Below are 17,348 nucleotides of genomic sequence, written 5' to 3' on the forward strand. Positions count from 1 at the left end.
CAAGATGAGCATTTTTGGATTTTTATGCTTTTTTAATTACCGTATTTTTTGCCCTATAAGACCCACCAGACCACAAGACACACCTAGTTTTTGGAGGAGGAAAACAAGAAAAAAAATAATTCTGAATCTCAGAAGCCAGAACAGCAAGAGGGATCGCTGCACAGTGAAAGCTGTTCTTGTTGTTCTGGCTTCTGGGATAGCTGCGCAGCCTGCATTCGCTCCATAACATACACACACATTTCCCTTTACTTTTTAGGAGGGAAAAAGTGAGTCTTATAGAGCAAAAAATACGGTAATTTTGAGGCCAGTTAAAATTTTGGTATTCTGCATGCTTTCTTAACTGTAGGTCACTTCAAGACATTTTCGTAGCTGGCGACAAGTATGAAAAGCTCCCTGGGAAATGATATATTATGAATTGAAAAGGATGTTTAAAATAAGGTTTGTAAAACAAACCAACCAGACGCTTTTCTTTCGGGAATTATAGGGACAGAACTACCTAAACTGTATAGAAACTTATTCATGTACTAAAGAGGCAAGAATGCTACTCGCCCCAAAATGGAAAGAAGCAGAAGTCCTAGCAAAGGAAGAATGGATACAAAAACTTGTGGAATACTGTATGCAGAAATGGTGGAGGAATAAGAAATTAAAATAACAAACTTTTTATAAAAGAGTGGAAATGGTTTATTGAATATTTACAGACAAAACTGTAAACAGATAAGAACATTGGCAGGATTATTGTAATAACCTGCAGTTTTATTGGCAAACAGAAGGGGAAGAAATGGAGAAGGTCAGAGATTTTACTTTCCTGGGCTCCATGATTATTGCAGATGGTGACAGCATCTCTGGGGTATTTAAAATGCATTTAAAATGCATCTCTGGGTTATTTGTGTGACATAGGAATTAATTTGTTTTTGTTTTCAAAATATAGTCTGGCCCCCCACAAGGTCTGAGGGACGTGGACCGGCCCCCTGCTGAAAATGTTTGCTGACCCCTGACTAAATTATCCTTTCCAAATCTACAATTCTATGATTAATTTCCAACACTGAGCTAGGTGCTTGAGACAGGCAATACTGAGATCGGTAGGCAAATGGCCTGGCCCAATGCAAGTTAGCTTCCTGCACTCTTGTAAGTGCCTGAAACTCTTCCAATGGAATTTTTGGGTCTTGATGGCGACAGACACAAATCGTGACACCATCACCTTTTCGAGGACAAAGCTGGAGGGGGAAATAGCATCACCCCAAACTGTTGGTGGTTTGAGTCGTTTACACAGTTGTTTATACAACAGCCATGATTCTGCAAGTATTTTGTGCATGCATAACTGAAAATGTTGGCATTTGACTTGAACTGGAACCCTGACCGAGCTTTAACAGCAACACCCATGGGACTATGGGAATGTTCTTCTGGCATCTTGTCACGCTGCATTTTTCGCCTAAATTTATTCCAGATATAAGGTCAATGCAATTTACAAGTCTCCAGTTCACGAGCAGAGGCGATGCTGTGCCGTGGGAACAGAAGTGATTGCGAGTTGAGAACGCCCAAAGATGGACTCCGGAAGTGCAGTCCTGTGCGTGTCTACTCAAAAGTAAGCCTTGTTGAGTTCAATGGGGCTTGTTCCTAGGTAAGCGAGGACAGGACTGCAGCTTAGGAGCCTGCTAAGCTTGAAGCAATGCTTTAATAACGTGGATTGAATCTGAAGCCTTTGCTGGCGGATAGCGCTAAATCCCCATTTCCAATTTGGCACGGAGGAATCCATTCTCCTCTGGGAAAGGAAGCCCCAGTTCACCGCCCATGTGCATAACCTGTTGCCTCTGCACTTGATCAAGGTAGCTGAAGTTGGAATACAAGCACACCGAGAAGTCCTGGTTTGGATCCAGACATGCTCTGCCCTTCAGCACACAAAAGGAATCTTCGGCAAACTGCAGGGCGATTTTAGACTTCGTGCTAGGAGGCATCAGAAAAATATGCAGAAACATAAGCAGAATGATTTCTATAGGACCTCCTTCTTACAGCAGGGATAGGAGCTCCAGGTCTCCCTTGAAATGCTTTCGAGCGTACATCTCCCACCCTTCTCGAACTCAGCGTTCAAAATTCGCCAGTAGCTATCAACCACTGGCAACCAAGTGAAGATGCCTGGGGGGCCAGACAGCGTCTGATGTCTCCACCATCGAAAGGTGCATGCCTGGGTATCCTTGGCTCTTGCTCGTTTTAACACACTAGCAACACATCCTGTAGAATTCTATCCGTTTTATCTGCCCAATCAGAATGAACTTCAGGAACCAAAAAGTCATACTGAAAAACACGACTTTTCAGCCGTCTGGCCCCGAAACGGCAACTAGACATTTCGTTACAGCGACTCTTACCCTAGTTTAAGGAGCCATTGGGCCCCTAACTGATATACCTGAGTTTCTAACACTTCCCCAAGCATTGTTCATGCTGGCTGGGGCTGAAGGGAGTTGGAGTTCAACAATTTTTAGAGGGCTACAGGTTCCTCATTTGCAGATATTTCCCCTTCTGCTCACAACTCTTGGTTCCATTCTATTACATTTGAAGCAGGGCTGGATAAAGACATCCTGGGTGTCAGAAGTGTGTGCAGGAGTCAGGCCCTGTGACAGATAGGACTTTGCAGGACTGGGCCCTTCCTAAGTTTGTTCTGGAGAGGCAAGGCACAGCCGCACAGGTGAGGCCACTTGGTAATTCAATGCACCTGGTGGCAAGAGTCGGGAAGGCATATAAGGTCAGCATTTCCTTTCGGCTCTTTGCCACAGCAACTTGTTTCCTTCATTGCTGCGTTTGGCTTCTTGCTTCCTGATCCTCAGACCTCAGCTTCTTGACTCCTTGCTTCTTGACCCTTGACTTCGTGACTCCTTTCTCCTCGACCCTCAGACCCTTGACTTCGTGACTCCCTGCTTCCTGACCCCCGGACCCCTGGCTTCTGGACTCTTGTTCCTGCTCCCACCCTGCCATCTTGCCCCCGGTCCCGACGTCCTCAGACGGGACTTTGATTGCCCATAGACTGGACCATGACACTGGGGCCCTAAGCTTTCTCAAGTCCAAGAAAGCTCCCCTCCATCACTCGATGTTGCTGTCATCAAGGGATAACTGCACACGAGTGACCCAGCCCCCAAGTGTATGAAATGTGTACTGTTCTTGACTCAAAGCCCTAAGAGATGGCTTTCCCAATCTTTAATTCAACCACCCCCGGTCATTAGCAGGATTTAAAATAAAAATAAAAATCTATATCACACACACATCAACATGTTGCAGAGAATTTGCTTTCATCAAGCTTTGTTACTATGCCTTCCCACTCACTCGCAGCTCAGCTAGAAGTTCAAGAGCTTCTTATATTATTCACATGCCAATTACTGTGCAATCAAAGTGGGGGGGGGGGAGAACAGTGGGAGAAAAGTTGTTTTTCTCCTTTCAGATCTCTGCCTCTTGCTGCAAAAACCTGAAGCTCTTATTTTTAATTGCTTTTAAGTAAAAAGATCTAAATGGATCTTAGCAACAAGCCGAGCATTTCAAGACAAGGGCTGCAGAGCTTAAAGGTCAGGATCCAGTCCACACGGCAAGATTATTCCTTGCAAAAACACAGACAGAAGCAGGAAATAATAATAGTTATTATTATTATTTTGCCATTTTTGCTCCATGCACAGCCTGGCAATAACATAAAACAAAAGATTGAGCAGGTATGTATCACTTTCAAGTGTTCACAGAGCTTTGCGTGCATTATTTCCCCCCGTCTACCCTCCCAATCTGAAATTTGCTCCCGGAGTTCAAAAACGGCTCGCGCTAATGAAATTCCCTCTCGCAAAATGTGCCTAGAACAATGGGAGTTTTAAACACTGCCCGTCGCTCTCTCTCTCTCACTTCCACCTACCTCAGTTATTGTGGCAGGAAAGGGAACACATCTGCAATTGCTTGGCAGGAACGAAAGGATAAAAATGCTACAACTCACAGGTCACTACTATGGCTGGGTGATATATTGATACATCATCCAAAACCAGTTTGAAGTCCATATTGTGGTATCAGATTCATAATTTTTGACCTGGCAATATATTGAGAATCATAGTGTGTGCACGCGTGATGCAGAAATCACAATGCAGGAAAAACCGTGAAACCAATGCCTCTACATAGCTCCATCCATATTTCGGGCATTGTGATATATCAGTATATTGCAAAGTTTAGTTAGTGTTGAAAACCAGATACAGTGGTACCTTGGTTTACGAACTTAATCCATTCCAGAAGTCCACTCTTAAACCAAAGCGTTCTTAAACCAAGGCGTGCTTTTTCATAGCAGTGGGAGACTCAATTTACAAATGGAACACACTCAACAGGAAGCGGAACATGTTCTGCTTCCAAGGCAAAGTTCACAAACCAAAACACCTACTTCCGGGTTTGCAGCATTCTTAATCCAAGTTGTTCATAAACTAAGCCGTTCTTAAACCAAGGTACCACCTTATTGGCCAGCCCTACTGTTCGCCTCTACATAGTTCCATTCTTATTTCAGACATCGTGATATATTGTTATACTGAGATGTTCGGCTGGTATATCATGATATTGAAAACCAGATACCACCCACCCCTAGTCACGACCTTTCCTTTCCTTGTCCAAAGAGAGGCGGTGGCCACAATCCCAGGCCCTTCCCTAGTCACTGCCTACTCTGAGTCACCCGCATTTCCCTCAGAGTCCCAAAACTTCCCAAAGAGATTTTGCATCACCTTTCAAGGTAGGGTTTTTTGTTTTTTTAAGTGAACCCATTCACAGTGCATAGCTGGTCCGTGACCACAAAATAAAATCTGTATTTCACATGCTAACATCTTATACAGTGGTACCTCAGGTTGCAGATGCTTCAGGTTACAGACTCCGCTAACCCAGAAATAGTACCTCGGGTTAAGAACTTTGCTTCAGGATGAGAACAGAAATCGCACGGCAGCAGGAGGCCCCATTAGCTAAAGTGGTGCTTCAGGTTAAGAACAGTTTCAGGTTAAGAACGGACCTCTGAAATGAATTAAGTACTTAACCCGAGGTACCACTGTATTCCAATAATATCATTTGAGGATTATGTCTTCAAGTGAGGAATTTGGAGGCCTCTGTTGGTACACACTCTCTACTCCCATGCCCATCTCAGACCCCAGATGGATAAACCACAAAACAGGTAACATACCTTCACGCTTTAGGGCAGATTTGGCGTGCCCTATGGCTTCCCACGGCGACGGAATGTCCAGGAAGACCGCGTCTGCAAGGTGAGTGATGCCAAAGCCATTTTTGCAGACATCTTGGTTCTTCACCGTCACCAAATGGCCCACCTTGTGCTCTTCAAACTCCTCAATGGCTTTCTCAGCTCTCTGTTGGTGAAACTCCACTGTATACAGATGCCCTGTTGGAGCAATTGTCCTGATAATTGCATGAGACAGGGAGCCACTTCCAGTACCTAGAAGGAAGGGGAAGGAATTGCAGCCTTTGAGAAAGCATTTCTCTTCAGTGTATCTTCAGTGTATCTGAAGAAGTGTGCATGCACACGAAAGCTCATACCAAGAACTAACTTAGTTGGTCTTTAAGGTGCTACTGGAAGGAATTTTTTTTGTTTTGACTATGGCAGACCAACACGGCTACCTATCTGTAATTACAAGAGAAGGATTCCCTCTTTATGCCCTTGTGTTAAGAGGATCTAGCAAGGGTTCATGGTCAAACAGGCATTCAAAACCGGGTCTCCCTACTCCTAAACCCCACCCTCTAACCACTATTCCACACTGCCCCACGACTAGGGATCTGACCAATTTAATATCTCCATGGTAGAGGATTCTGATCACCCACTTTGCTAATGGGGAGAAAAGCACAGAGCTGAGAGGATGTCTCTGCCCCCATCTGCCTAGTGGGAGGTTGCCGTCTGCTACACAGCAGCTAACAAGACTTTTGCTTGTAGGGAATTTGTATGTTTGGAAGATAATAAGGGAACAGAGATGGAAGAAGAATTTGCAACATGATCTTGAAGAAGCAAGATCATGGCCACCTAGTCGTGTACTGTGACCATATCCAGGTTCGCTTCTTCGCTAATTTCACAATCATTTTGACATTTCAAAACTTGACTCCCCCCCCCACTCTTTCTGCGGTTCCTTAAATTTGTTTTTAATATCTTCTGCACATCCAAATTAACATAATATGCTCATTTATTTAAGTATAAACCCTTATGAAACTGCAGGTTATTACAATAATCCTGCCAGTGTTCCTATCTGTTTACAGTTTATCTGTAAATATTCAATAAACCATCTCCATTCTTTTATAAAAAGCTTGTTATCTTGATTTCTTATTCTTTTGGTAATTTTTGCCATTTCTGCATATTCCATAAGTTTGCGTATCCATTCTTCCTTTGCTGGGACTTCTGCTTCTTTCCATTTTGGGGCAAGTAACATTCTTGCTGCTATAGTCACATACATGAATAAGCATCTATACATTTTAGGTGGTTCTGTCCCTATCCTTCCCAAATGAAAAGCTCCTGGGCTTTTTTTTTTACAAAGGTTATTTTAAACATCCTTTTCAATTCATTATATATCATTTCCCAGTAAGCTTTAACCTTCTTGTTGTTATTCTGTCTCTCACAGCTACAATAAACCTACCATTAAAATTATGGACTGGTCATTTCTTCGTCAGAGGGCAAATGGGCAAATTTAGCAGGGGATCAAATACTTTCCCCCCTCATTGTACAAGACCACCACATATGATTAAAAGAACCTTCTTTCCCTTTACATTTCCAACACTTATTTGATTTAGATTCATACATTTTTGCCAATTTACTTGGTGTAAGATACCATCGATATATCATTTTCATATAATTTTCTTCTAAACCATAACATGCTGTAAATTTTATATCCAGATTCCACAATCGCTTGTATGCTTCCATGTCTATATTATGACCAATATCTATTGGGCAATATCCAGGTTCACTTCTAATAGATGCAATAGCTATGGGAATCAACAGTTCCACAAACAACGTTCGCTGCAGGGTCAGACGCAGCAAAAGGAAGCGATCTGAAAAGGCTGTGGCAGAAGAGTTAGTGACCCACTCGAATCATAGAATTGTAGAATTGTAAGGGACCATGAAGCTCATCTCGTCCAACCGCCAGCAATGCAGGAATGCATTGCCCAACGTGGGGCTCAAACCCACAACCCTGAGATGAAGAGTCCCGTGCTCTACCAACTGAGCTATCCCAGCCATGGGGCTTTCTCCTAGGAATCCTGGGTGCTGCAGATTGTTCAAGGAGCTGAGAGTTGTTCAGAGACTATTGTTCCCTGCACAGTGCTCTAATTAGCTGTGCCAGCCCCACTCGTCAAAGGAAGGTACATAGCCAACGATCAGGGAAGATGGGAGTGGTAAAATCAGGAGGGCCAGAGGTTCCCCACACCTGGATTGTGGGCTAAATCATGGGGTTTGAGCTACTTGTGGCTCCCAAGCAACAGATGTTTTAGATCTTAAGTAAATGAAAAATTGTACGGATGGCAGATTAAAGAATGTGCGCTTTGTCTGTTAATTGCAGCATGAATAATCTTTGCAAATGGCTGGAAGTGGCAGACAGAACCATCGAAAGTGGGGAGTTGTTTAAGATATGGGATACAATTTAGTTAAATTCCCTGAGATTAAAATTTCTTATAATTAGGCACCGTTAATAAAAAGAAACACGGCATTAGTTGTTAGGTGTCCTGCAGCAGAACAGCCAGTTGAATGCAAAATGATGTTTTCTTAAAAAAAACAACCATGCTGTTTGAATACAGGGCAAAATATTTATGCTCTCTTTTTCACTTTCCCACTATTTGTTTTTTTATGTGTCAGTATGAATTTATACGTTTATGTATACGCATAACTCGCTATATGCCGTGAATACTGAAATCTTCCTACTTGCAGCATATACAAGGAAAACCTGCCACAAAATAGGAATGTAAGAAATGATCTGCAGGATCAGCCCAGCATCCTGTTGTCACAGAGGCCAACCCGATGTCTATGGGAAGCCCACAAACATGAGTGCAATAGATACTTGCATTCAGAGGCATACTGCCTGCGACAGAGGAGACAGGAACATAGCCACAAAAGTCATCATGGCTAGTAGCCATTGATAGTTCTCCCCTCTGTGAAAATGTTGCAGCAGGGCATGCCCTTTTTTTCATTATTGAGCAAATTTATTATTTTTATTATTGAGCAAATTTAACAAATCAAATTATAAATCAATATAACCACTTACATTCCCCCCTTCCCTCCCTCTCCCACCCACTTCCCTCAGCTCCCCTTTATACATATTATTCTCTTATTGCTTCTCGGCCTTTTGGCTAAGATCAAGTGTAGTATACATATTATTCTCTGCATGTTGTAAAGTTGTACAGTGGTACCTCGGGTTAAGTACTTAATTCATTCCGGAGGTCCGTTCTTAACCTGAAACTGTTCTTAACCTGAAGCACCACTTTAGCTAATGGGGCCTCCTGCTGCTGCCGCGCCGCCGGAGCACGATTTCTGTTCTTATCCTGAAGCAAAGTTCTTAACCTGAAGCACTATTTCTGGGTTAGCAGCGTGTGTAACCTGAAGTGTATGTAACCTGAAGCATATGTAACCTCAGGTACCACCGTACATATCATTGCCTTATCTGTCATAGATAAAGGTAAAGGGACCCCTGACCATTAGGTCCAGTCGTGACCGACTCTGGGGTTATGGCGCTCATCTCGCTTTATTGGCCGAGGGAGCCGGTGTACAGCTTCCGGGTCATGTGACCAGCATGACTAAGCCACTTCTGGTGAACCAGAGCAGCGCATGGAAACACTGTTTACCTTTCTGCCGGAGCAGTACCTATTTACCTACTTGCACTTTGACGTGCTTTTGAACTGATAGGTTGGCAGCAACGGTAGCTCACCCCGTTGCAGGGATTCAAACCACGACCTTCTGATCGGCAAGTCCTAGGCTCTGTGGTTTAACCCACAGCGCCACCCGTGTCCCCTTATCTGTCATATGTTTTGCCAATAAATTTGTGGATGTTTATTCAAAGCCTGGTAAGGAGTCCAAATCCTTTTGTTGTCTTTTTAAATAGTTTGTAAATAATTCCCATTCTTCCTTAAAGTCACAATTGTCCTTCTCACACAATGTATGTGTTAACTTTGCCAACTCCACATAACCCATCAGTTTTTCTTGCCATTGTTCTTTCGTTGGGGTTTCCTCATTCTTCCATCCTTGTGCTAAAAAGACTTTTGGCGCTATTGTAGCATACATAAATAAGTTATTTGTTTTCCTTGGCAGGTCTTGTCCTAAAATCCCTAACAAAAATGCTTCTGTTTTTTTTACAAATGTCATTTTGAACATTTTTTCCAATTCATTATATATCATCTCCCAATTTTTTTTTAACTTCTCTACATTCCCACCACATATGATACAAAGTACCTTCTTTTTCTTTACATTTCCAACATGTATTCGACCCGGTTTTATACATTTTTGCCATTTTTACTGGTGTGATATCATTTTCATATAATTTTCTTTCAAAAGGGAACAATCTGTAAATTTCAAATCTAACTTCCACAACTTTTCCCAGTCCTCAGATTGTATGTTATGTCCTATATCTTGTGGAGCAGGGCATGCTCTTGGTCCAAATGCCAGCCATGCTTCCTCTCAGCAGCACCTACGGTTCCCAGAGTAAGTTATCAATCAGTCCCTCTTCACAGGGAAACCTGGAAACTGTAGCTCTGGGAGGGGAAGAAGGGGGTCACCTAACAATTCTCAGCACCCTCTACAAACTATCTTCCCATGATTCTTTGAGGGAAGCCATGACTGTTCGAAGTGGTATCATAGTGCTTGAAATGCAAGGGGCAAATGCGGACTCATTATGCAGCTTCTTCCGCACTTAGGTTTTGTATTCCAAACATGGGTTTCTAGTTGGCTGCAAGTCTCTTGGAATTATAGAATTCTTGTGTCCCGTCCCCCCCCCCCGCTCTGGAGGCTAGGCCCCTGAAATATAAAATTTAAGGGCTTATATATATATATATATATATATAAAGTTCATAAATGTACCAACCGAGCACGTACATAGATATGTGGACCACATGTCTGGAGCAGCACAGGAGGACGCCCTGAAAGCATTTTGACTCCCAAACTGACCAAATGTTTTCTCTGCAAGGAGGGAGGGGTGAGGGAACCTTCCCATTGTCTCAGGAATTGGGGAATCACCATCTCAAAGGAATGGGCAGACTACCAGGAAAGGCAATCAGATAAGGCATTATCAGATAACCGGGCAGACAGGAAGAAAAAAACATTCAAATTTCTGTTGTAGACCACCTCTTCTGTGGTGTAGGTATGATGTTTGTGGGGTGGTGGTCTTGGGTTACACCCCTTATGTGATGTATGTATGATGTATGGAGGGGTGGTCTTGAGCTCCAGGGCAGGGAATTTAAAATGTCTATATAAGGGTGGGCACACCTGGGTTCTGGGTCTCCCTCCGCTCTCCTGCGTGTGAGGGGAGCACCCTGTTGCAACAGTTCAATAAAGATCAGGCTTACTAGCTGCTTTGCTTCTCAATATTCTCTGGACTCTATAAGGGCTCTTGTGTCCCCCATAAGGGAATAAGGGCAGATTTTGTTTTTTACAACCCAAACCCATGGCTTCAAATAAATAAATAAAAATGTCCAGTAGCAACTTAGAGACCAACTAAGTTAGTTCTGGGTATAAGCTTTCGTTAGCAGTCGTCAACAGGTTTACCACACCCATTGAGTCAATCACCCATCTCCTACTACCCTCCTGAGAAAACCCCACCCCCATTATATATAAGGGTCTGGTGACTTCTGTTTCAGTGTATCTGAAGAAGTACGAATGCACACGAAAGCTTATACCCAGAACTAACATAGTTGGTCTCTAAGGTGCTACTGGACATTTTTATTTATTTATTTCGACTGTGTCAGACCAACACGGCTACCTACCTGAACCATGGCTTCAAGTTACAAGAAAGGAGATTTCAACAACTTTATGACAGTAAGAACAGCCTCCCTTGGGAGGTTGCGGACTCTCTTTCCTTGGAGGTTTTTTTAACAGAGGTTGGATGGCCACCTGCTGAGGTTCTTGAATTGTAGGGTTGGACTCCATGACCCTCGGGGGTCTGGTCCAACTCTCTCTTTTCCACGGCCCTATCTTCCAAGCCCACCTTCCTCCCATGCCAAGAGCTCTTAAGAGAGCCTTGCTGTGCTCCACAGTACAATGCCCCACCCTCAAAGCATCTTTATTTACTTCTGGGGGAGCCGCAAGCCCCATGCTAAATTTCGCAGGCAAACAGGCCTGCCCATCGATTGCTTTGCGTGACAACAGCCGCGTGAAGCCTCTTGCCAGAAGGCACGTCAGGTGGGGAATTTGGGGCAACCCAGGGAGTGTAATGATTTCTGCTCCCCCAGAGGGTTAACCATTGCCCTCGCCCCAGGTTCCTCCCCATTCATCTCCGGAAGCAAACAGAAGGGATGTCAACACAGCAGTGGTAGGGAGAAGCACAGGAGGCAGCTTGGCAAATGTCTCTCTCGGTTTCCCACTCGATATTCTGCTTCTACATTTTTAATTATCTGGCTTTTAAAAACCTGCTCCTGAACCACCAGGGAAGAAGACTGTTCTCCTTCCCTTTCTAGGAAACTCCCCCCCCCCCCAAATTAAAGTTGGTCTTGGCTCAGCTCCTGGGCTCTTGGGATTCATCGCAAGCCTGTTTATGCCAAGCCTGGAATCTGATGCTATTGGGTGGTGGTTGCTGTTTAATGGCAGGAAGAATGGTGGATCTTACCAACAAGGCAACACCCCCTGCGGTAGAGAGGGAGGAAATTTGCTCAATCGACACCCAAATGTACTTGGAAATATATTTTGCTTGGGGAGGAAAGTACTGTTGTAGGAGCCCCACTGATTCGACTCAAGGGTCTGGCTAGTTCTGCAACCAGCTGGAAGCATCTGGGCAGCTCACAATAGCTCTGCCCTGCTGCCTGTCCCCAGTATCTTGCACTCAGAGATAAACTGATTCAGACTATGGATACTCCATTTACCTACGAAAGCTAATAACCACTGATAGACGTAGCTCCTCTGCGAAGCGTCATTTATTCATGTTTTTAAAATGTATACCCCGCAAGTCACCATCAGGGCCCCGAAGCAACTTACAATTAAACACGCACACGCACACACACACACACACTGTGTAAAATTCAGAGCGTAATTTCAACATCAAAGGTTAAAGCATCAGGGTTTCCGTAACGGCGCAAAAAGCCTCCTGGAATAAAACCGTTTTAACCTGGCGTCTGATACTTAGGAGGGACATTGCCTGACTGATTTCTTGTGGGAGGGAGTTCCACAGGCCCACTGAAACTGGAGGCACAACTCCTTGCTGGCCTGAGTTGTGCTTCTGGTCCAAGGGGGACCACTGATAGTGCTCCCCCCAAATGATATTGATAATTGGTTGGGACATACAAGGTAAGGCAATCTGTGAGGTAAATTTTCTATGTACACACTCTGCATTTACTCCGCATTCTGTGCACTCCCACCACTGGTTTCGGAAGCTGCGTACACGTGACATTGGCCACAGTCCATACCGTAGCTGCCCTGTTTCTATCTTGCCATTTATTGAGGCATAATTTGATGTCGTCCCCCCCCCCCAACCAGTTTTGATCCGTTTCAAGCAGGCAATGGCTAGACAAGCAGTTCAACGCAGTTCGTCTCAATAAACCATTGGATGGGTGCTATAAGCCAGTTAAGATGGATATGAACCCTTCTGGCCTCCTCAATCATTGGAGGTTCTTTAGACAAGATGAGTGGATATCTGTTAGGGAAGTTTATGGTGCCGAATATTAAGGATGCTCAAATTGACACTCTCCCATATTGAGGGGGCAAGGTGCCTAGGAGACCCCTCTCACACTTCTGCCAAATGCAAGGCCGTGTGTGTGTGTGCACAAAGCTGGCAGGTGAATGTCTCCTCATCCCCTCAACATAGGGGTGGGGGGGGTGGCAGGTGGTGATGATGGGGGGCCACATGCCAGTCTGAACAGCCCAGCTGCCTCAGGGCAGATGGGTTAACCAAGCCTTGCATGTATTTGTAAAGTCAACGTCCATTTTTTAAAATGATCTGTCAGGGAAGGCAGAGAGACAAATCAGGTAGCCCGCCTTACTTGCAGGGAAAACAATGGCCTCAGAGAAACTCCCTAACAGAAAAATAAGAAGTCCTGAGGTAAAACTGCAGGTTTGGGGCAACGGACAACAACAACAAAAATACAGCAACCAAGTACAACCAATAACAAAACTGCCCATTAACAAATTACCATAATTCATTCAATTTGTACCACCCTATACCTGAAGGTCTGAGGGCGGTTACAACATAAAACCACAATATAACAAGACAAAATAAATAATAAAAATAACACAATCCGTGACATGTTAAAACCAGCCTAAAAAAGGCATGCTGCAGAAATGGTTTCTCATCTCCTTGGTCCAGATATACCTGCTGGAGCGAAAATGTCCCCTTGCACAGTTAATCGCAAGAGAGAGAGAGAGAGACAGAGAGAGAGAATGCATGAGATGGCCTTTGTTACTGTGGGATTTTCAAGAACAACACATTTGAATTTCGCTGCTCCTTTCAGTTCTTTGTCCTCATGAGGACTAGGAACTTGCCCCGAAGAGAAAAAGAGCAGCAGCAACGGAGCAAAATTCTCAAGGCTCATGGAGAGCATGGGAAAAGTCTGGAAGCCACATGAAAGCACTTGAGGCCGCGTGTGGGCTTCACGCCCACATTGTTCTTAGCTGCTAATTGCTATGCGGAGAATGCAGAATGCAACCCCATAGTTCCTCTACTTAGGCCACTAATGCTCTTTTCTGGCAGGCGTTTTCAGACAGCTCTGCCTCCCAAGATCTGCCATTGTTCCTGCCAATGTTCCCGTTGTTATGAGAACAAAATATCTGAAGTGCACAACCGTGTATAAATTAGTATTCCTGAAAGGCACCAGAGATAACGAGGCTTGGTGTGAGGGCTACACAAAGCCAGCCAGTCTCACACCAGCTAGCAGAATAATACTGTCCTGAATATGCCATCGGACTAGGAGGCCTCACAGTTGCAACCTGCTTCCAGCTCTAAAGAAAGAGACCATACTACCCTGAACCAGCCTGATCTCAGAAGCTAAGCAGGGTCAGGTCTGGCTAGTACTTGGATGAGAGACTGCCTGGAAATACCAGGTGCCCTAGGCTTTTGCCTCCTTAAGAGGTGGAACAGTTCAGTGGGTAGAGTATGAGACTCTTAATCTCAGGGTTTTGGGTTCAATCCCTACGTTCGGCAAAATATTTCAACATTGCACAGGGTTGGATTAGATGACCCTCGTGGTCCCTTCCAACTCTACAATTCTGTGATTTTAAGATTTTAAGATTCACATCCTTACAAGCTCATGAGCAGCAGTTATGAGATTCCTGGGAGAGACCAGGGCTGGGCAGTGGGGTGGCTACCTCAGGTGATTTTGAGTGTCGCAGAAAAGACAGCAAATGACAAACTTTTAACATTTATGTATTTGTTGTTGTTGTTGGTGGTGGTGGTGCCATCACCAGGGAGGTGCTTGTGGGACTTTCATTTGGTCCGAGGTGTCAAACTAACCTCAACAGTCTTGGGAGCCACAAGTCTTAATCCAACTTAGTCCCACTCAGAGCAGACATACTGAAATCAGGGAACCGTAATCAGGCACAATTAATGAGTTTAATGGGTCTACTCATAGAATCATAGAGTTGGAAGAGACCACAAGGGCCATCAAGTCCAACCCTCTGCCAAGCAGGAAACACCATCAGAGCACTCCTGACATATGGTTGTCAAGCCTCTGCTTAAAGACCTCCAAAGAAGGAGACTCCACCACACTCCTTGGCAGCAAATTCCACTGTCGAACAGCTCTTACTGTCAGGAAGTTCTTCCTAATGTTTAGGTGGAATCTTCTTTCTTGTAGTTTGGATCCATTGCTCCATGTCCGCTTCTCTGGAGCAGCAGAAAACAACCTTTCTCCCTCCTCTATGTGACATCCTTTTATATATTTGAACATGGGTATCATATCACCCCTTAACCTCCTCTTCTCCAGGCTAAACATGCCCAGCTCCCTTAGCCGTTCCTCATAAGGCATCGTTTCCAGGCCTTTGACCATTTTGGTTGCCCTCCTCTGGACACGTTCCAGTTTGTCAGTGTCCTTCTTGAACTGTGGTGCCCAGAACTGGACACAGTACTCCAGGTGAGGTCTGACCAGAGCAGAATACAGTGGCACTATTACTTCCCTTGATCTAGATGCTATACTCCTATTGATGCAGCCCAGAATTGCATTGGCTTTTATAGCTGCTGCGTCACACTGTTGGCTCATGTCAAGTTTGTGGTCAACCAAGACTCCTAGATCCTTTTCACATGTACTGCTCTCAAGCCAGGTGCTCTCAAGCCAGGCTAGAGGTCGCCATGAGCCAATCCTCCTTGCACAACATCCTGCCTGGTAGAAACATAGAAAGAATATAACATGAAACAGAAACTCCTCGGTTCAAAGCTCACCTCTCCCATAAACTCATTTGAGGGCCTGAGAAGAGTCAAGTCACTCTCAGGTCTGCCCTCTGCAATGAAGAGGTAATGATACTCAAACGCCTTATTCATTATTTAATGTCCTGCATTTACTTTTCAGCTCTGCGGGTAAAGTTCTGTAGCAGGCTCAGAAGGCAAAACAGCAACCCGCTTGAAAAAGAACACAGAGTTGGAATAACCATCTAGCCCAGGGTTTCCCAAACGTGGGGCTTTAGCTGTTTTTGGACTACAACTCCCATCATCCCTAGCTAGTAGGACCAGTGGTCAGGGATGATGGGAATCATAGTCTCAAAGCAATTGCAAACCCACGTTTGGGAAACCCTAACCCGGCAAAGCAGCTGACCCTTACAGGAATCGAACCCTCAATCTTGGCTGTATCAACACCAGGCTCCAACCAACTGAGCTATGCAGCCACAAAAACAACAATTATTATTTTTAAAAAATGAAAACGCAATTAGAATTCTGAGAGGCCCAGGCTACGAAAGGCAAGTTGTTTAAAAGGCCTGGGTGAGTAGAAAGCTGCCAAAGGTGAACCTCATCCACAAAGCTCCCTGAGGTAAGGCACTGTCTGTCCCCCCCTCCTATTTCAGAGATGTGCTTAAGACCGTTTTATTTATCCAAGCGTTTCCTGAATGAGATTTTCAGCTCTTCTAGTCTACCAACCATCTTTTGTGATGGCACCGTGAATTTTAGCTGTGCTGTTTTCAGTGCATAATTTACGGTTGGGCTTTCTGCACGCTGCTCTGAAATTTCATAATAAGGTGAGCAGTTTATAAATTTGCTTCCGTGGAAAGAATTCCCTTCCTTGAGCTCTGCCACTGCCTGGCGCTCCCAATTATACCCAGGGCGTTATTCTATGCACATGCCAGTCATCGACTCTCTGCCCCATATCCTGCCAACTCCCAAATAAAAGTGATGGAATGAAAAGCGTGTCCCCAAATCCCAGAGCCATCTCCCTTCACTCTGCCGTTGGAATGCCAGGCTCCTAAGAGACAGGAAGAAGACCCAGCCCCTTGCAAGGCAGCCCTGCTGAAAGTCTCTTTTTTAAAAAAGGTCGTTTGCTCTTGCACTCAACTGGAGCGCATTAATCATGCATGTGCTCGGTGTACAAATGAGAGCAGAATCTAGGTTACTTCACACCGCCGCTCTTCAGAGCTGCCCTCAGCTGCCTCAGTTGCTGCTTCGGGATTCAGCCATGCATACAAATGCCGTCCGCAGGCCGCCTAGACCCACCGCCAGGGCTCTTGCTGCAGCAAAGCAGATCAAATATTTGATCATAATTCCACAGCCTTGCACACAAGCAAAACTGCATTACCGTAGCTCGGCTTCGTGGTTCGACTTGCACCGGGAGCTGGGGGGATTCCACCTGCTTGCAAATGCCTTATGCACTCTCAAGGCCCGAATCCAGAGCTGTGGCTTGGTTTCCAGGAACGGCAAAGGGTGACTCATCACCTACCATGTCCACCTGCTCAGCAAGAAACACACTCACAAGCACACAAACACACAGCCAAGCATTCCAGATATCTACTAACTTGAAGCGGTATTGGCTTTCAGGAGAGCAGAGAGGATAGAGAAGGGTGGAAGGGGTGTGATTATTTTTGCAGATTCTAGCAGGGGGAAACCAAGCATCACCCTTTGTGACCTTGTGGATCCAAACAGAACGAGCCCATTAGCAGGCCTCGGGAAACATGGATTAGGGCAAATTCAGAGTTGCAGGAAAAAGCAAGGAACGAGGTCAGCCAGGGTCCACCCACAGACAAAAGTGGCTAAGAGAATCCAATTGGAAAGCAG

At 44.8% G+C, this 17,348-nt stretch overlaps 1 protein-coding gene across 1 annotated transcript in view; it reads right to left on the reverse strand.

The window, feature by feature from the left end:
• Window positions 1-17,348, reverse strand: part of TRMT61A (tRNA methyltransferase 61A) — a 65,211-nt gene that overhangs the window by 34,027 nt on the left and 13,836 nt on the right. The window contains exon 3 of the mRNA XM_081914927.1: window positions 5,165-5,431. Within this exon, the coding sequence (XP_081771053.1) occupies window positions 5,165-5,431 (267 nt within the window). The remainder of the gene's footprint in view (window positions 1-5,164; window positions 5,432-17,348) is intronic.

Source organism: Podarcis melisellensis (genome assembly GCF_964234715.1).
Source record: "Podarcis melisellensis genome assembly, chromosome: 1".
In the NCBI taxonomy this organism is placed as follows: Eukaryota; Metazoa; Chordata; class Lepidosauria; order Squamata; family Lacertidae; genus Podarcis; species Podarcis melisellensis.